Source organism: Gracilinanus agilis, chromosome 3 (genome assembly GCF_016433145.1).
Source record: "Gracilinanus agilis isolate LMUSP501 chromosome 3, AgileGrace, whole genome shotgun sequence".
NCBI lineage: Eukaryota > Metazoa > Chordata > Mammalia > Didelphimorphia > Didelphidae > Gracilinanus > Gracilinanus agilis.
Window position 1 is genome coordinate 236,384,398 of NC_058132.1, and position 20,865 is coordinate 236,405,262.

Genomic DNA, 20,865 nt, shown 5'->3' on the forward strand with positions numbered 1-20,865 from the left:
CCTTCCTTCCTTCCTTCCTTCCTTCCTTCCTTCCTTCCTTCCTTCCTTCCTTCCTTCCTTCCTTCCTTCCTTCCTTCCTTCCTTCCTTCCTTTTCTTTATTTCTTACCTTACTTTTTGTCTTAGAATCGAAATTAAGTATCAGTTCTAAGGCAGAAGAGTGGTAAGGGCTAAGAAATTCAGGTTAAGAGACTTGCCCAGGGTCACATAGCTAGGAATTATCTCAGGCCAGATTTGAACCCAGCTTTGTCTAGGCCTGACTCTCTATCCACTGAGCCACCTAGTTATCCCTTCTCCACCCTCTTTTTAAACCCTTACTTTCATGGGGAAGTTAGGTGGCTCAGTGGATAGAGAGTCAGGCCTGGAGCTGGGAGGTTCCTGGGTTCAAATCTGGCCTCAGCTACTTCCTAGCTGTGTGACCCTGGGCAAGTCACTTAACTCCCATTGCCTAGTCCTTACCATTCTTCTGCCTTGGAGCCAATACACAGTATTGACTCCAAGATGGAAGGTGAGGGTTTAGGGGGGAAAAAAACACCAAAAAAAAACAACCTCTTACTTTCTGTCTTGGAATCAATAGTAAGTATCAGTGCCAACACAGAAGAGAGGTAAGGGCTATACTCTAATTTCATTGGGAAATATATTGATAAATAAGATAGAAAAACCAAGACAAATTATGTACATTTCAATAGTGTATCTTTCTAGTAACAACTAGATGTCTCAGTGGATAGAGTGCCAGGTCTGGAGTTGGGAGGTCCTGAGTTCAAATCTGGTCTCAGACACTTTCTAGCTGTGTGACCCTGGGCAAGTCACTTGACCCCCATTGCCTAGCCCTTACCATTCTTCTGCCTTGGAACCAAAACACAGTATTGATTCTAAGACAGAAGGTAAGGTTTGTTTGTTTTTTAAACATTTTTCTATATGTGAAGGGAGCTAGGTGGCACAGTAGATCCAATACTAAGCCTGGAGTCAAGGAGACCTGAGTTCAAATCCAACCTCAGACACTATGTGCTAGACAAGTCAAAACTTCTATCTGCTTCAGTTTCCTTATGTGTAAAATGGGGATAAAAATAGCACCCATTTCTGAGGGTTTTTATGAGCATCAAATGAGACAATATTGGTAAAGCACTCAGCAAACATTAAAGCTCTGTCATCATCATTACTATTGTTATTATTAAAGGTCTATGCTTTTGCTTGATGGAATATGTCTATACTTTGGTAGTTGTCTTAGAAGGTTGTGTGAGGCTAAGAGTCTTACCCATGGCTATATACTAGTGTGTATCAAAATTAGGATTTGGACCCAGTTTTTCCTTACTCTTAAGTCCCTTGCCCCATCCATTATGCTATGCTGCTGCTCTGTCTTTACATACATTAGAGTTAATGCTGAATACATATAGTAAATTCCTACAAGAAGCAATAGAACCTATATACATATATTTGTTGAATACAAAATTTCGGAGGAAATTATGTCATTATTTTATCTGGGATTGGATTAGTCTGGCATTTCATAGCACATATATCAACTGGAAGTGGATTAGGGTTAGGGATCAATGTGGTCATTTAATTCAGTTAAACCAAAATGCACCAAAGTCTTAAAAGACCTGTAGGTGACTGCACTGGGCGTTTTTGGTAAATAGAAAGAAGATAACGTCCCACTCTCAAAGGGCTCACAGCCTGATGGGAGAGAGGAAACAAGTGCACAGACTTTGTACGTTCTGATAGGAAGGGATCAAGAAAAGCTAGAAGTAGGCTGGAGCAGGATGAGTTTGGGAAATAATGAGTAATACAATTTGGACGAGTGTCTTGATGGTAGGAAATGGAGACTTATAGTTCCTGTTTTATAGGGTTACTATGAAGATCAAATAAGATAAAGTTTGTTGTAAACTTCATCGTTAGATGTATTTATGATATAAGTGCACGTCCTCTCTCCAATAGTACAGATCGTAAACTATCATGCCATCCTATCTCGTGGGATTTGGGTCATGTCCTCCCATCATTACTTCGCAAGAAGTCTGCACAATATGCTGAGTGTGTCTGTGTTGGGGGTGGGAATCTTGTGCTTCTCTTAATATTGTGTGAGTGCTACTAGAGTCAGGATTTATTTATAGTGTTATCTATCACTCTTTCACATAGGACCATAGATTTAGAGCAAGCAGGAATTTTAGAGATCATTTAATCTGGTGATCTTCATCTTATACATGAGGAAGCTGACTGAGTAGTAAAAAGAAGAGCAAGCATTTGAACCCAGGGCCACTAACTGAGATGCACTTTCATGGTACCATGCTGTCTTTCCCATGACTTGCCCATCTTCTCCCTAGGATATATATATATATATATATATATATATACCATTGATGATTTCTTTCACATTGCTTTTATCATGTTTGATATAATAGGCTGCAGACACTTATCTTGCTTTGAGTCACTACAGTTTTGATTTTTTGAAAATAATGGTGTTTCATAATATCTGGCCCTAGAGCATCAATAAAGAAATTAAGAAGTTTACAGAGATGGACTTTTCAGGCAGTTGGCTACTGTGAAAATACAAAATTAACCATAGGAGAACAGCATATGATGAAATGGAATTCTTTTTATGTATGACAGACTAAATGACTGCCAGGTTTCTTTCTAACTCTTAAGTTCTGAGTACCAAAAGATAGGCACCATGCAAATGTCATGTTTGGTTTTATTTTAAGTCTAAGTCTCCCTCTTTCATCCATGTTGGAAGTGTAAAGATTATTACTGGGCTGTTCCCTCTTTGAATGGCATGAGAATTTGACCTGAGCTATTTTCCAACCCAGGTTGGGGATGGGGAGAGATACTGATCATAGTAATGCCAAATTTTGTGTGGACATTGGATTACTTAATCCACTGTAGTTCATACTCCCAAACTCAAGAAATCCCTTAGCCTTAGCCCCCCTGATAGCAAGGATTACAAGCATGTACCACCACCCACATACTATATTTTTAAATGTGACTCTCAAGTTTAGCCTAAGTGATTTATCTTTCAGTATTTCTTCTCATTAACTTTAGTATGGGCAATGGACCCTGGTGGGAAGAGATTTCAAATCCACAAAAAATTAGCAAACAGGGGGTAGCTAGGTGGCTCAGTGAGTGAGAGTCAGGCCTCAAGATGGGAGGTCCAGAGTTCAAATCTGGCCTCAGACACTTCCCAGCTGTGTGACCTTGGGCAAGTCACTTAATCTCCATTGCCTACCCTTACCACTCTTCTGCTTTGGAACCAATACACAGTAATAATTCTAAGACGGAAGGTAAGGGTTTAAAAAAAATCAGCAAACAAGGGACCCTGATTTTAATGTGTATAACATTATGACATTTTCAACTTTATTCCTCTTTTTTCTTCCCAGTTATCCGGGCAAAAGTGAAGGAAGTAAAGACTAAGTGCCATGACGTCACTGCTGTAGTGGAAGTAAAGGAGATTCTAAAATCTTCTTTAGTGAATATCCCAAGGGATACAGTAAATCTTTATACGAATTCAGGTTGCTTGTGCCCTCCACTCAATGTTAACGAGGAATATCTCATCATGGGCTATGAAGATGAAGAACGCTCTAGGTATTTGTTAGTACCTAAAATCCTCCATTTTGTTCCCTGACCCCTCCATAATACTGTGGCCCTTCTGGCTTTGCTCAAAGAGTTTCATATCAGATTTTCAAAACTCATTTTTCAATATTTAATATTCAGGAGAATCATAGAATATAGAATTGAGGCTCTTTCCCATTATTCCATTATAATTTTTATTGATTAAAATGCATCTTTATATATGCATATATTATCTACACATTATGTATGTGTGTAAATATAGAGGCTAGATATGTAGTTATATACACATGTATTATTATATATTGTTTCTTTGCAAAATATAGGTTGCTCTTGGTGGAAGGTTCAATAGCTGAGAAATGGAAGGATCGTCTTGGTAAAAAAGTGAAGGTAAGCCTATGTTTTACATACTGATGCCATAACATAAGAGGAAAGAGAGCAAGCCAGACCTGTACCATCTAAAAAGGCCAGGTGCCCTTTTGACATGTTTAAGTGTAGGCAGCATTAAAATCTAAAGTACGTGTACTAAGAAAACGAATCTGTCTTTTGACATTTATGTCCATCGGTTCAGCAGACTGCCTGATCCATTTGCATGTCTGAGAGCCAAATGAGCCCCTTAAAACTTTGGTCTAGCTTTTAAAACTCATGACCCTCAAATTCCAGGGGCTGATAAATTTTAAAAGTGGGACAGAACACTCTTTTCTTATGAAAGATTTCATTTTTCTTCTTGCTGTACTAACATAGTTAAACTTATCAGGTCTGTTTAAAGAAAAAGAATGTGGAGGAGGAAAGCATGTGCATAAGGGGGCAAAGAATCTAAAAAAGGGGATGGGAACTGGACCAAGCACAATATATCCTCTCCCTTCCACAAGCTTGAAGGCTTGGGAAACATTTACTGTTTAAGTTAAACAACCCTTGGGCAGTTTATCTTGTACATCTGGCACTTGACACAGCAGACAAGTCTGTGTTTAAGTGACCTTAAAAAAATGCAAAGGCCATTATTTTGCATGAAACCCCCTTTGCCCCCCAATTCCCAACCCCTACCCCCACGTTCGCCCTTGCTGCTTCCCAGGGCATTTATCAAAAGCAAGGCTGGTTTCAAGTTCAGGCAGGCAGGGCTCCCTATCTCCAACTCTTCACTAATTTTGGCACTTATGAAAGGAAAAGCACTCTTCTTCCGCCATGTTGGGATTCCTTATTGTCTTTTTTTTCTGCTTGCTGATGCAGAACAGGAATTTGTCCTAAATTCCTGTGCTCATTTGAAGAACTTTTATTACTCTCCTGACTTAGGGCATCTCATAGTGCTTGCTGCTTCTCATACCAAAATAATATGGTCATAAATTATCGTTTGAAAATCCGGGACACTCCACCCTCTGCTTCTGTTTCCTAGCAGGGAACATAATGTCATTTCCTATCATCATTCATAAGGAATTGCAGAAGTATTACAGTGAGATGCTTTATTATCTACAAATGGTTTATTATCTACAAGACAAAGCAGAGAACCGAGAGAGTCACCTGGGCAGTTCAGGTCTGCATTTTGGGAGGGATTGGAGGCAGTGGGGGTGAAAAATGGGGAGACACGAGTGATTGAGAGCCTTGCCTCAGTTTTCCAGCTCAATCTGTGTGTTTAGACAAAGCTTTATATGTTTCACCGTGAATGTTATTAAGGCCTCATTAGATAGGAAAGCAATCATTTTCAACATGCTAATATTTCCATCTTGGCTTTTAGCCCAAGAGTTAAATGTCCTATTTTTTTGCCTTTTTTTCAGCATAGGAATTGTTAGGTCTGTATCCTAAGAAGTTGCTGAAATAAAAATGAATCGGAGTTTAATGTTGTATTTTTAATATAAAAAAAGCATACAGAAAACAAAAGGTTTCTACCCTTCTCTTTCACATGGCTGAAGGGAAAATGCCAACAAAATAAGAAGGGCTATTTTAAAATAGGGTGATTCATCAATGAAAACAGACTCTTTCATTTCTTTTGTTATTTGTCACAAAATCAATTACAGGGACAGTTAGAGAGTATAGTAAATTCTGGATGCAAGTCAGAAAGATCCAAGTTCAAATCCAGATTCTGACACTATCCTCTCTCTATATAGTAAATTAGTATAGTAAATTACTATATAGTAAATTCTGGAGAAGGAAATGGCAGACCACTCTAGTATCTCTACCAAAAACCCCACAACAAACTTCACTTAGGGTTCAAATCTGGGCTCAGACACTTCCTAGTTGTGTGACCCTGGGCAGGTCACTTAATCCTATTTGTCTCAGTTTCCTTATCTGTAAATTGAACTAGAGAAGGAAATGACAAACCATTCTAATATCTTTGCTAAGGAAATGCCAAATGGAGTCATGAAGTTGGACATAACTGAAAAATGACTAAACACAACAAATACTAGGATGCTTGATGCCTGTATTGATCAAATTATTCTGCTTAGTAAAACATTAGCATTTACATGGTAGATATATGCATTCTTTATTTTCAGGGGTGCTCACCAAAATATAGATTTAAAGGGTGTATAAATTCCTATCTTGACCATCTTACATGAAAGAAACTTGAATCTTTTGAGAGGAAACTTGAGAATTAAGCACAATGATAAAGTATTTATCTCTTAGAAGTCTGTCTCTCCCTTCTCCAGTCAATCTCAATAGCAACTAAAATACTGGTCTTAAAGCACAAATCTTACCATGTCATTCAAGAGCTTTTAATAACTTCCTTTTGCCTCTAGGACTAAATACAAACTATTCAATTTGGCGTTAATCTGCGTAATAGCCTGATGCTTCTTTTTCAGGCTTAATTAATTCCCATGACCTGTGTTCCAGTCAAACTGGAAATGATTTCACTTTTCCCCAAACTGTATTCCACCTCTCATCTTCCTGCCTTTGGACAAGCTGCCCCCCCACACTTAAATTCCATTTCCTTCATTGCTCAGCTCATGTGTCTCTTATTGTGGGATACCTTTCTTTATTCTCCCTTGGTTCAAAAGCTTAGGCAACTTTCTCTAATCAGTGTTCAGACCATTGTATTGTGTCTCACACATAGCAGATGCTTAATAGAAATTTAAAGAAACAATTTCCAAAAATATCTAAATGCAAAGACTACAGATAGGGATGCAAAAGTAAAAGACATTATTTCTGTACCTAGAGATCTTATGGTGTATAGGACATGAGACTTGACCTTAAATGTCTATTATATGTATGTGTGAAGGGAAGGAAAAGAGAGGGAGAGGAAGAGAGAGAGAGGGAGAGAGAGAGACAGACAGACAGACGGACGGACAGACAGACAGAGACAGAGACAGAGACAGAGACAGACAGACAGACATAGAGATGCTTGGCACATATGGAAGGATGGGATCCGATATGAATTAAACTCTGACAGGGGGCAGCTGGGTGGCTCAGTGGATAGAGAGCCAGGCCCAGAGATGGGAGGTCCTGAGTTCCAATCTGGCCTTAGACACTTCCTAGCTGTGTCAACCTGGGTTACTCACTTGACCCCAATTGCCTAGCCCTTACCACCATTCTGCCTTAGAACCAATACACAGTATTGATTTCAAGATGGAAGGTGAGAAAAAAGAAATACAAAAAGAAATACAAAAAAAGAAATACAAAAGTACAGAGTGCTGTGAGAAACTGAAGAAAGGAGAGATTCTTGGCAAACTTGTTAGATCAACTCAGGTTCTATCTCACATGGAAAACCTTTTCTGATCCTCTTACCTGTTAGTGCTCTCTCTTTTTCTGGGTGTTTTTCTTGGCTGTCCCTTATACCTGGCATTTTTTTTCTTCTTCCTCTCATCTCCTGGATTCCTTCAAATCCAGCTAAAATTTTACCTTCTCTAATATGGCTTTTCTGATCTCCTTTGTAGTACTTTCCTTTTGTTGATTTTGTTGATATATCTTTTTTATACATAGCTATTTTCATGTTATCTCTCCTGTTAAACTGTGAGTTTCTGAAGAATGTGGGCTGTCTTTTGCTTTTCACAGCACTCCTAATGTCCACATAAGTACACACTTCATAAATGTTGAGTGTTTAAACATACAACCCTATTCAAGCATTTACAAATGCCTATTACATGCAAGGTATTATGTTAGATCACGGGGGCACAAAAAGGGTACTATTTCCTGTCCTCAAGCAGCTTAGGCTATATTTCTTCTGAGATGAGTAGAATGTTGGCTCTCTGAAAAAAGGGACTATTTTTTTGTTTGGTCTGTTGTATTCCTAGTATTTGAAATTGTGTCTTGTATATAAGAGGTACTCAATAGATGCTTGTTGAATGAAATTGCTTCTTTGGATTGACACTTTGATTTTGCAGAATTACTCAGTTTTTAGGACAGCTGAGAAAGCATGACTTTTAAAAATTATTTCCCATGGAGGTATGAACATTTTTTGGTTTAAATTCCACAGCGTTGGGATCTGAAGCTCCGTCACATTGGGTTAAGCAAAACTGAATCTGGTCCAAGTGATTCCACCCAGAAGTCTGGCAGGAACAATAACCAGCGGCAAGCACGTAACTGAATGTGAAATGAGAAACATGAAAACCAATGGACTCCCTTGTAAGACTTGCAATGTTGGAGCAGCAAAGGAAAAATTGCACTATTGCACGTTATACTCGATTGTTTACTACAAAATCAAATTGTAACTGATATTAGTCTTATTTTCCCTTCTGTTTTCTGCTTTTTTGTCTGGGTACAAAATGTTAAAATATATAAATATATATTCTATTTCACTAATCATGGAGAAAACTTCCCCAATGAGCTGAAAACCGAATCCTGGGATGTTTACTGCAGTTTATAGTGATCAGGTTATTGTTGGGGCATCTGGATTTGCCAATACCATTTTAGGGACATAGAGATGCTTGGCACATACAGAAGGATGGGATCTGATGTGAATTAGACTCTGACAGGCTGACAACAGCCTCACATTTCTATAGTTTTTATCCCTATTCACATTCAGGAAACATTTAGAGATTTAAAAAATATATATGTATCTATGTATACATACATACATACATACATACACATAAAATGGCAGTTGGATAGCAAATAATTATGTAGACAAGGTAGTCAAGCATAGCAGAGAACTTGTGAAAAATACATAGGAAAATTTATTCCCAAGATTAGTGAGAAGCAAAATAAATAGCTTTAGAATCTGAGGGGAGAAGTTTTTGATCTGACCGAAAAGCACAATTTTAACCGGTAACTGTTGGTATTAACAGTAGCATTTTCCTTTTGGCAATAGAGTTGACTAATGAACATTAGGGAGTGAATTATAACCAGACATCTGTTGTTATCAGTGTAGTTTCTGTTTAATTTGTTTCCTTTTAAATAAACCACTGGTGTAAGTCTTTTTTTTCCCCTCCAGAACAAAGTATGGACATATATGCACCCAGGTGTTATTTTAGAATAATTTAACCCTTCTGAGAAATGTTAGGTAGCTCGCCAAACTGCTAAGATAATTTACAGCATTCTTAGCTTTTTGGTAGCCCTAATCACCCGGCCCGACTTATGTCCTTGGTCTCTGAGTCTGTCAGGCTAACAGCTGGCCACATCCACTAGTGCATTTCTTGGCTACCATTGCAGCTTTGTTTCCATCTGGGCAGGGACATCACTTCCTATGCGCTGATATTTGGGGTTCTGTATTTGGGGTTCTGTGTGTGTGTGCGCACGTGTGTGTGTGAGTATAGCATGTGATTTGTTGCAGATGACTGAATTTCCAGACCTCTCTCTTGGTGCCTGTCTGCACTTTATCATTTGATTTTGTGGGGGGTGTTCTTATGTCTATTCCTACATAAATAGCCATGTTTAATGCTCAGTAATTGTCTAATAAGAAGGATTATAGTTATCTAGAGAGATGATATTCTGAGTTTTGAACTTATTGCATATTTTCATTACCTACAGTGCATTTTGATCTCTGAGGTATGCTTTGAACAAGTGATGCCTTCACTTCCTTCTTCAAATAGGATGTTTTAGAGCCTATGTCAATCATTTGGAAGTCCATCGATTTTCCTTTATTGACATATAATAATGTTAGTAGAAAACTCAACTTTTGAGCTATTGTATATGGAAAATAAAACACTTATGATGCAAACTGCATTGTGTTTCCTTTTATAAGCATAGTACCACAGCAGAGGGATCATTCCATGTTAGACATTCCTCATGTCAAAAATAGATCATTTGGGGGCAGCTGGTTGGCTCAGTGGATTGAGAACCAGGCCTAGAGATGGGGAGGTCCTGGGTTCAAATCTGGCCTCAGACACTTCTTAATTGTGTGACCCTGGAAAATACGTAGTATTGATTCTAATACAGAAGGTAAGGGTTTAAAAAATGGATCATGAACGATCAATTATTGATAGTTATCTTTAGTTCAGTTCTCCCTCATGATTCCGGAGCACCATTTAAGCGTAGATTGGAACTTCATGGGTTCTATCTTCAAGCATTCAATGGGCTGTCCTATGGAAGAGGGATTAAACTGATCTTTTTGAGCATCAGAGAGAAGAACCAGGAACAATGGATAAGAATTACAGAGGCAAATTTCAAAGCAATGTCAGGAAAAACTTTTCCACAACTAGAGCTGTCACAGGAGAGAGTGTGCCCCTCCACCTCCAGCAATTGGAAGATTAAAAGCTGCATGACTATTTGTCAGTTTGTATTAGGGTTTCATTTTGGAGTATGAAGTCAACTAAAGGGCTCCTGATAGCCCTTCCTCATTTAAAATTCTGTTATTTTTCTCCTGTCATTGAGGAATCTCATAAAAAACTATAACTAACCATTTTGATACTTGAAACAGATAGTACATAAAGGATAGCAACATGACATGTTCCAGCTAAATTTTAATATCCTAGGGCAAAGTACTTGTCATCCTACCCTAGTTATGCCTCTGGAATACAAGACAGTCGGGTTAATAGCTGGTGGCTATTGCTACTGGAGCATTTTTTTTTTTTGGCTACCAATTGCATTTTTGCTCCTATCTGGATAGGACAAGAATATTACTTCCTTCATCCTGATTTCAGGGGAAGAGGAACATCATTTAATTTGTCATAGAGTTTGGGAACATCATATACAGAAGACTAACTCTAACTGCAAGGTTTTAATCTTCCCTGAACCATATATGTCCTTATGTGCAACTTTGTGGTTTAGGGAATATGCTATTCTGCTGTTTTTGCACAATATTTCTTTTCTAATTAATTATCTTTCCTTCTACCTAATTCATAATTATGAAAGGGAAAAGTAGCTACATTAGAGCCAAAGGACCCAGTATCTCAAATTTATGCAATATGGTCCTATCTTCATAGAGAAGATAAAGATCTACTTTAAGTCATGAAATATTGGCCTATATTATGGTAGATGTTCTGGTCACACACATGGTTCCAGAAAAATTTTTGCACATTAAATTTATGAAGCAATGATTGCATTTATTTCAAGTTTTTATGTAAATGGGTTAACCTAATTTATACTGAATTATTATGAAATAATAATATATTTAAAGTGATAGTTATATGCCTAAAATTCATTTCAGTAGGATTTGATGGCCTGAGAAATCACTCAACTCTGGTGGATTGTCAGGAGAAGCAGTTGATTTCAGCTCTATCTCTTTAGAAGTCTATTTTCAGATTATTAAATGTGTGGATGAATTCACAAGTATAAAATAGCATTAACGTAATGGATATTGAATGTTGGTTAATTCAATTTGCATAATTTGGATTATGCAATTATGCAAATAATAAAAAATTTAAAAAGAATAAAAATTACTCCAGTTACACATTTAATAACTGATGTTTAAATGGTTATAGCATCCCCATGTGGGACTTCCAGCTACCTTTGCAGATCAAGTTTGATAAATCCTAGGAAATTTTCTATTGCATATGTTGTTTGTCACTTGTTTTCCTAACTCTAAACCCAATTCTAACTATCTAACATAATACTATTTCATGCTGAAATTTGTGAGATAGTATTCAGAGTATTATGGTCAGTTCTGGGTATCACGTCTTAGAAAAAAACACTGATAAACTAGAAATCATTGAGGCATACAAGTGAAATGGTAAAAGAGCCTTAAGTTCATGCCATATGGAGATGGTTGAAAGATTGAAGTTGGGAATATCTAGCTTCCAAAAGAGAAGATCTGTGGGAGACCTGATAGCTACCTTCATGTATCTAAAGAGCTGTCATATGGAAAAAGAATTAGAATTGTTGGAACAATGGGTAGAAGTTACAAAGAGATATTTATACTTGAGGTAAGAAAAAACATCCTTTTGATAGAGAAAAGGCATCCTCAGGAATAATTCCCCTTATTGAAAGACTTCCACCAAAGATTGAATTACTACCCCTCAGGTAAAATCTGGAGGGGATTTTTGTTCAATATGGTTCCTACTAAATGGCCTTTAATGCCTCATTAAATTCTTGGATTCTTTGATTAGGTATTTCTTCCCCCATCCCCTTAATTTCTACTAGTCATGGACTATAAAATGAATTTTCCTTTATGTTTATGTGTACATGTTAGTAATTCAGGTACCTACAAAGTTAAAAACAAAACAAAACCTTTCCACTCACTTTTAGTTTTCTAAAATCCCTGCACACATTCACCAAAACACTAACAAAATGAATACTAAAGAATGTGCTGAAGAATCTGGTAAAAATTAAGGTAATGACTAACTTGGATGCTCTCAGTATTCTACAATACCCCCTTCCCCCCCAACACTGTCATTTGATTCAGTGCCATGTATTGTAAAGAATTTTTTAAAAGGAAAACATGCAATTTCCACATCTGCTATATATTATTTAATTGGATAGACCCAGGGCCATAATCTCTGAGTAAATAGCCTTTTATCACCACCCACAAGAGAATTATCTATTGTTATATTTCAATATGTGAAATGACTAAGACTTTAGAATTGGTATTCATTTGTATGGCTAGTTTTAGAATTCATTCACTGAAATATGTATCTAGATATTTAGAACTTAGATAACAAAGTTTTTAAAACAATGAAGACAGCATAGAAATTTCAGAGAACTTTTCATATTTGATATTTTAGTTAAATCTTATTCCTAAAATAAATATTTATAAAATCATCAGGTATAATTTTGCCCAAGTAATGTAAGAATGGGATTTGTGCAAAGAGGGATGGGACAGAAGGAGCCAGAGAAGGAGTGATTGACAGTTGGTGACAGTTGGTGACAGTTGAGACCAGAGGGAATTCTGGGAGTTTCTCCAGAGGAAGAGGGAGAGGAGAGGAACTTCCAGAGGAGAACTGTGAGAGGGAGGAGGAGAACATCCCAGCTCAGATCCAGTCTTGAGGGCTTTCTGAGGATCTTTCTTTGGACACTGAAACCCTGATTACCTGGTCAAAGATTCCATCGCATCTCACCCAGCAAGACTTCAACCATCGAGTTAGTTAAGTGTCTGGACTCCATTTTGGGAGCGATCTCTTAGACTCCTTCCCCCATTACACAACCTTACTGAGAGATGCTTTCCAGTTTGACTTGCAATAGAAATAGGAAATAGAAATAGAAACTGAAGGAGAAGAGGCGAGGGGAGATGCTTAGGAGTGGGAATCCCAAAGGTTCCCACCCAAGTGACGAACCCAATAGAAATAGAGAAGAAGGCACCCCAAAATCCCTCTGCCCTTCGCCCCTTTCCCCAATCCCTGTATTGATATTAATAAAAGCCATTCATTAGATAGCATTCCAGAGTGCCTGAGAGACAAGGGGGAGGGGAACCACAGCTTGGTCTGGCTGCCTCCATCTTGAAGCCAGACCACCACTGTGAAGTTGGCTGACCTTGGGGGAGGCTTACATGAACTCTGCCCTCATTCAGAATCAGATTGGGATTCCCCCATACCTCATCTTATAGGGAAGCCTTGCCCCCAAATCTTGTGGGGTGGAAGACCATCCAGGTTACCCAGTTTCAGGGTGACACCCCTCGAAGTCTCAGCAGTGCATATTTGGCAAGAGGGGAGAGCTAGAAGAGTCTCACCTCATAGACTCTCTCTCTCTCCCTTCTATCATAACAGTAATCATCCTATTGATAAGAACAAAAACATATTTAAGCATATTTCCAAGTCACATAGCCAAAAAGATGATCTTTCAAAACTCTCCAAAACAGAACTAATGTACCAAAGATAAACTTTAGCTGTCCTCATGGGATATCCAGAAGATTAAAACCAACATGAAATGATGCCAACCCTGAGTTCTTACAGCACTTTTTACCCATGGCTCATCATGCTACCAGCATCAAGGCTATATTAGCTAATACAAAGCATCTACCCATGGGCTTGCAATGAACCCAACCACATACCACAATCTCTCCTCTCTATTTTCCAGTGCAATGGAGATTCAGCTTCAGGCTATAGAAGTTTGTGGGGGCCTTGGTCACTAGCACTGTATTAGAGTTCTGTACAATAGAAGATCTCTTCAAAAGAGCCAAGGAACAGCTGGAAAAGAGCAGGACATATATCTGGGCTTGAAATAAAGCTCAACCCATCAAGCCAAGTCCCCTTCCTCGCAGAGCCTTGGAGACCTAAACTCCAAACAACAGAAATCAGCTCTCACTCCACTGGCACGACTCTGGCAGTGCTCTGAACTGCTGGGTCAGAGAATTAAGGGCCAGAGAAATGTGGCAGGAAGGCTTGTATGCATCTAGGGCAAGGGGAGTTAGGGGAGCAAGGGAGGGAGTCAGAAAATGAGCAATAGGGGAAAATAAGAGGGGAAAACAATGAAATTACCAGAGACCTGAGGAAGAAGAAAATTCAAAAACTTTAAGCATAAACAGAAAAATCAACAGGGAAAACATTAACAGCAGAAGGAAATATAGCCTCTTGATTCAGTAAACAAGTTTAGGCATCTATGAATAAATACTACAAAAAAAGAGAGAAGAAAACGATCCAAAATATAATAAGACAGAGGACCTTGTAGAATTTTAGGAGAATGTGAAACCATGACACCTTGAGTGGTTAAAAATGGAAATGAGAATTAATAGAGCAGAATTTATGACTTGCACAGCAAAAATAATGGGCAAAATAGAAAAACTGGAATTTTAAATGGCAAATCTCGTCAATGAAACAAAAGAGACAACAATGCAAAAAGACCAAATTTGTGATTGCAAATAGATAGAAATGAAATGAAAGACAATCTAGAAGAAGAGAAGCAAAATAACAACAGTGACCCCCCAATAACATTTAAAGAAAATAAACTCTTTACCTAAACAAAACATACTGATCTTGAAGACAAGATATATAGAGACTACCTATATGTATATATATTATATATATGTCATAGATCTCTCAGAATATGACAAGTCAAAAAACTTGAACACCATAATGAAAAAAAAAATTTAAGAAAACTGCCTCAAATTTCTGATCACATAAAATAAGATACAAATTTAGAGAATTTACATATAAACTCCAGAAAAAATCCAAGGCAACAAACTCCATATAGTGTTTAAATTTAACAATTCAATTCAGAAACAAGAAGTACTGCAGGTCACCAGGAGAAAAACTTTCAAATACAAAGGAAAGGAAATTCAAATAATACTATATTCTGTACCCATCACGAAACAAATGAGGGAATGAAATAATGTGTTAAGAAGAGCAATGGAACTCGGGATGCATCCAGGGTGACCTACCCTACAAATCTGAACTTAAGCATAAGTGAAAAGATGTGCATTAAAAAATAAAGAGATATTAGAAACATTCTTTGTAGGGCTAATAGAATGAGAAGTGAAGGACAGCAACGCAGTGAAATTAAAGAAACCAGAAAGAGAATTCTTTCTAATTGTAAACTAAGAGAAATAAAAGTGGAACTCAAGTGGAGTTAATGGTGACGGGGTAGATCTGAAGCATTATGGACAGGTGAATCAGTTTTTTTTTCAGGAACCACATTACAAAATTGGATGGTTAATGAAAGGGGGTTTTGTGTGATGTGCCTCAGCCAAATGAAGGCCTAGCCACAAGAAGAAAGTGACCCCTGTGGTCTCCTAGAATTAGAAGAGTTTGCAGAAAAGTGGGCAAGAAAGAGGAAGGAAAGATTGAAAAAGGAGAATAAGAAGACAGGCTTTGCTTGGTGATGAGAAGAGGTTCCATTGATGAATGTTTCTATAGGTAAAGAGAGATGTTCTGTGAAAGTGGCAACTTCTGCTTCTGACTTTCTGACTGTGACCTTGATCAAATTGTCTAATATTTCAGTCTCAGTTTCCTATTCTGTAAAATGATGTAATGATATATATGGTACCTATCTTTTAGAGCTATTATGAAGTCCAAATGAGATGTTACATATATTTGCAAACTTTAAAGCTCTATATGAATGTAAGCTATTATGTCGACCCTGGGGCCAAAACCTCCATAATTCTCAAACAGAAAACGATTTGTAATTGTTAGAAAATCAAGTAATCCTGTTCCTTCAGTGAATCTTACTGCCTCCCTCCAGGGACCTATCTAGTCCTTCAGATGATTTAGGACTGAGTCACCTCCATGTAGTAAGAAAGAAATGAAGGATAATATGCATTGGCCATTGGGGCTAAGCTGAGTAAATCTAATTCCTTTCTTAAGGGTTAGTTGTTCAAATGCTTGAAGATGACTATTGTGTTCCCCAAGTCTTGTCTTCGCTAGGCTAAATTGTTTAGCTAGTAGAGAGGCAGACATAGCATCGTCTCCTACTTTGTTTTAGGTCTCAGTTCAGTGTAGATAAGTCCCTTCCCTGACCCTGTGGTTTACCTTTAGTCTGGAAGTATAGAAACCCCTATTCCCATCCTTTACCATAGTTCCCTTAATTAAATTTGTTACAGACTCTTGTCTTTTGCTTGCTAGTTTCCATAGGCCCCTTGTCTAAATGGTGCAGGGTGACAGTTAGGCCTAACTGCTATTTCTGCCAATGGTCATTCCCTTTACAGTTAAATCTGGTTCCCTGGCTTGTAAAGTCCTACACATTGTCCCTTCCTGTCTCCTATCCACCCCACTGAACCCACAAATAATATTTAAGTTAATTTCCCTGGTTTTCCCCATAAGAGGTGGTACCTCAGAGTTGTTTTTATTTGCATTTCTCTAATCAGGAGGGATTTAGAACACTTTTTCATGTGATTATTGGTAGTTTTGATTTCTTCATCTGGAAACTGCTTATTCATATCCCTTGACCATTTGTCAACTGGGAGAGTGGCTTGATTTTTTTGTAAAATTGACTTACTTCTTCATATATTTGGGAAATTAAACCTTTGTCAGAGAATTTTGTTATAAAATTTTTCCCAGTTTGTTTCTTTCCTTTTAATTTTGGTTGCATTGGTTTTGTTTGTACAACCCCTTTTTAATTTAGTATAATCAAAATAATTCATCTTACATTTTATAATATTATCTATCTCTTGCTTGGTCTTAAATTCCTTCCTTTCCCAGTAGATCTAACAGATATACTATTACCCATTTTGAACTTATCTTGGTATAGGGGCAATTCTTCTTTCTGTCTATTCCTTTGACACTTCAAAATGAGTTTCCCAACTTCCAAAGAACAAACATCATCTCTGAGGTTACTTCCCAATTATGTCAAATAGGTTTTAAAAAACACAAGGATCTAGGTGCAATCTAAACTTAGATGTACCATGGCTCCTTTTAATTTGGTAGGCTCTAGAACTATTTTAAAACCTAGAAAAAAATATAGGCAGACTTAGATATAATAGTTTCAAGAATTTGAAGAAATTTCACATAGAGGAAGATAACAATTTATTCTTCTTGTCCCCAGAGAGGACAAAACTGGGATAAATGGGTGAACGATTTTGAGAGGCAAATTTAGGCTTGATGTGAGCAAAAAAAAGTCCCCCAAGACACTTTCTAGCTATTAAAACTTTAAAAAAAAAATGGAAAGGACTGACTCAGGAGGCAATACCTTCCTCCTCCTTGGAGGTCTTCAAGTAGGTATTAGGCAATTCCTTGTTGCGGCCACTAGGTGGCGCAGAGAGTAGAGGATTAAATTTGGAGTCAGGAAGACTTCATCTCCCCAAGTTCAAATCTGACCTCAGACACTTACTAATTGGGTGTCTTTGGACAACTCATTTAGCCTTGTTTGCCTTAGTTTTTTGTTTTTTTTAGACCCTTAACTTCGGTGTATTGTCTCATAGGTGGAAGAGTGGTAAGGGTGGGCAATGGGGGTCAAGTGACTTGCCCAGGGTCACACAGCTGGGAAGTGGCTGAGGCCGGGTTTGAACCTAGGACCTCCTGTCTCTAGGCCTGACTCTCACTCCACTGAGCTACCCAGCTGCCCCCGTTTGCCTTAGTTTTATAATTTGTCAAATGAGCTGGAGAAGAAAATGGAAAACTGTTTCAGTAGCTTTGCAAAGAAAGCCCCAAATGCAGTCATGAACAGTCAAACATCTGAAAGTATTTAACTACAACAATCCCTCATCGGGAAACTTATAGAGGAATTTCTTGATTGCTTATAGCTTAGATTAAATTATCTCTGTGATCCTTCCTTATGTTAAGTTGTGTGTGTGTGTGTGTGTGTGTGTGTGTGTGTGTGTGTGTGTGTATTTGTAATCTTCCTATTTTCATTTATAAGTTCTTTGGGATGATCTGATAGCTAATTCAGAAGCCCAGTTTTCTACAGGCACACATACTAACTTGCTGTTTTTCACTATTTTGTGAGATAATATTCCTTATGTTGCTTATGAGGAGAATTAGGTGGCACAGTGGATAGAATCTTGGACCTGGAGTCAGAAAGACCTGAGTTCTAATTTATCCTCAGACACTAGCCATATGGCTCTGGGTAAGTCAATTCATTCTGTTTGCCTTAATTTCCCCATCTGTCAAATGATTTGGAGAGAGAAATGACAAATCACTCCAATATCTTTGCTAAGAAAATACCAAATGAAGTCATGAAGAGTTGGATGGGACTGAAACAACTGAAAAACAACAATACTGCTCATGATCTCCTAGTCATCTTTCTCAGCAATATAGCTGTAATGTTTTTCAGATGAGCTATGTCTCTTTTTAAAGAGAACATCCATGATAAGCAGTCACAAAGTTTCATGAAGTCTACCAGAATGTGTCATCTTGCATTTCATAATCCTAAACTATATTTTCTAACAGTTTTCACTGTCTTCCCTAATGTCCATTCTCTGATGAAGTAATCAGATATCAAAACTTAGTTTTAAAGATCTTACCAGAATCTTTAGAGTTTTCCAAACAAATGGTGCTGATGGCCACTCTCTGGGGAGTCCCATGGCTATCTATTTCTCCATGACTGCTAAATAGTCAGTGACATTTTTTAGATCTGTCTTGACTATAGGGTATTGACATTCATTTTTTTTAAACCCTTACTTTCTGTCTTAAAATTAAAATTGTGTATTGGTTCCAAGGCAGAAGCGTGGTAAGGGCTGGATAATGGGGATTAAGTGACTTGCCCAGGGTCACATAGATAGGAAGTATCTGAGTCCCAATTTGAACTCTGGATCTCCTGTTTCTAGACCTGGTCCTCAATCTGCTGAGCTACCTAGCTGCCCCCAACATTCATCTCCTAGGGTTATATAGATTTTTTGATCCACCCCATCATGGTGTAGATGCAAGCCTTCACTTGCCTCCTTCTGTAAATGTTTTAAAAGTGCCATTCATATGAACTTGGCATAAAAGAGCTGGCTCCCCAAAGAGGAAAATGCACACATTAGAATGCTACATGTGTTTTTGCTCAGCCTAAGACCAATAAACAAACAGTACTTAAAAACAGATATGATGCATAATAATATTCTCCTAGACCTCCAAAGTCCTCTGATCACAGGATTGATGTGGACCTGGCAATTCTAGGACACATACAATTCGAAGCTTCTCTATAGCAGGCAAAAGAGTGCCAACAACACAATTCCCACAGGATATTCAACTCACATTTCCTTTATGACCAGAAGATTCAGAAACTCTGAAGACCATGAGTGTGGAACATGGAATCCAGTTTAACCTGGGACCTAGGAAGATTGTTGCTTATCCCCCTCAACTGTCTGGTCATTGGCACTCACATTTGATCTTGCCTCATAATAATTAAGCCATTACACAGTAACAGTGAGTAGAAGTGGCAGCTTGCTATAGCAAGGAGCCATAGCATTATATGTTCCACTATAGTTCTTGTGGCTCTTTTTCTCTGACCTTGATTACTTCTCTCCATTGCTACTCTCGCTGTCACATCTTTGTTTGTGTTTGTGTTTGTGTCTGTGTCCGTTTCTCTCCCTCCCTCTCTCCTTCTCTCTCTGTCTTTCTCTGTATCTCTCTGTTTCTGTCTTCCTAAAGTTATTGTTGTTTCTCCTAGTAGTAGGGAGGGAAAGTTACAGAGTAAGTAGATATTAGGTATTACAATAGAATTTTCTTTATCTCCTACAAGAGATTTAAATTGCAAGTACATTCATGATCATTTAAAAACTTATATTTATCAGAACCAATGCAAAGCATTCCATGAAATCGTGTTTCTTATTGCCTTTGGGTTCAAGATAAAATGACCTTTAACATTTCTTTTATTTGCCTTTCCAAGAGGAACTAGTGAATTTTCCTTCCATTCAATTGCAATTTTCTCCCAGTCTAAGCTGCTATGACTGTGTCTATAAGTTCAGTTCCTCTAACAATGTACTAATTTGACTGTTGGGTTGGGCAAAGCTCTCTCATTAAGAGGAGCAATAATTAAACTAATATTTGTAGAAGGTCCCTGAACTACAATTTCTAATACCCTCTATCCCCTCTTCTGTCACTATAATTACTGAAGAACATCTTGCATTCTTCTGCTTCAGGGGTAGCCACAGTAACTGATTCATCATCTAGGGCCAACATGTCTCTCCATATATAGTTAGGCTGGTCCTTGGAAAAGGACACATTCTACTACTATTTTTCCAGTTTGGCAGAAGTAAGTAGAGGGTAACCTCCGAGTTATGATGCTGCATTGGAGAAACACGTTCGGGGAGCCCTAGGGCAGACAAAAATGCCCATCAATTGGAGAATGATGAAACAATTTGTAGCATATGATTGTGATAGAATACTTCTTTGCCAAAAGAAATGGCAAATATGTTAATTTCAGAAAACATGGAAAGACCATGAAATTATGAATAGTGAAGTGAATAGAACCAAGGGAACATTATGCACAGTAACAGAAATTTTGTTTGAAAAATGATGCATATATGTCCACCTCCCCATAAAGAACTGATAAATAGAAATAAGTAAAACATAGTTTTATATATACATATATAGATTTTTTTTTTGTCAAATGATGCCTTCTCTAATGGGGGGAGGAGGGAGTTAACTGGGTATTTTAATGTCAGAAATGAATTAATTAAAAAATATAATCCCCATTTTCAAAGAATTTATAATCTGATA

The 20,865-nt window shown here is 37.8% G+C and overlaps 1 protein-coding gene across 1 annotated transcript in view; it reads left to right on the forward strand.

Moving 5' to 3' along the window:
* The window catches only part of FRZB (frizzled related protein), a 57,694-nt gene extending 49,628 nt beyond the window's left edge, over positions 1 to 8,066 (forward strand). Inside the window, exons 4-6 of the mRNA XM_044666471.1 lie at positions 3,364 to 3,568; positions 3,880 to 3,943; positions 7,956 to 8,066. Coding sequence (XP_044522406.1) covers positions 3,364 to 3,568; positions 3,880 to 3,943; positions 7,956 to 8,066 — 380 coding nt within the window. The remainder of the gene's footprint in view (positions 1 to 3,363; positions 3,569 to 3,879; positions 3,944 to 7,955) is intronic.
* Positions 8,067 to 20,865: the final 12,799 nt, after the last annotated feature.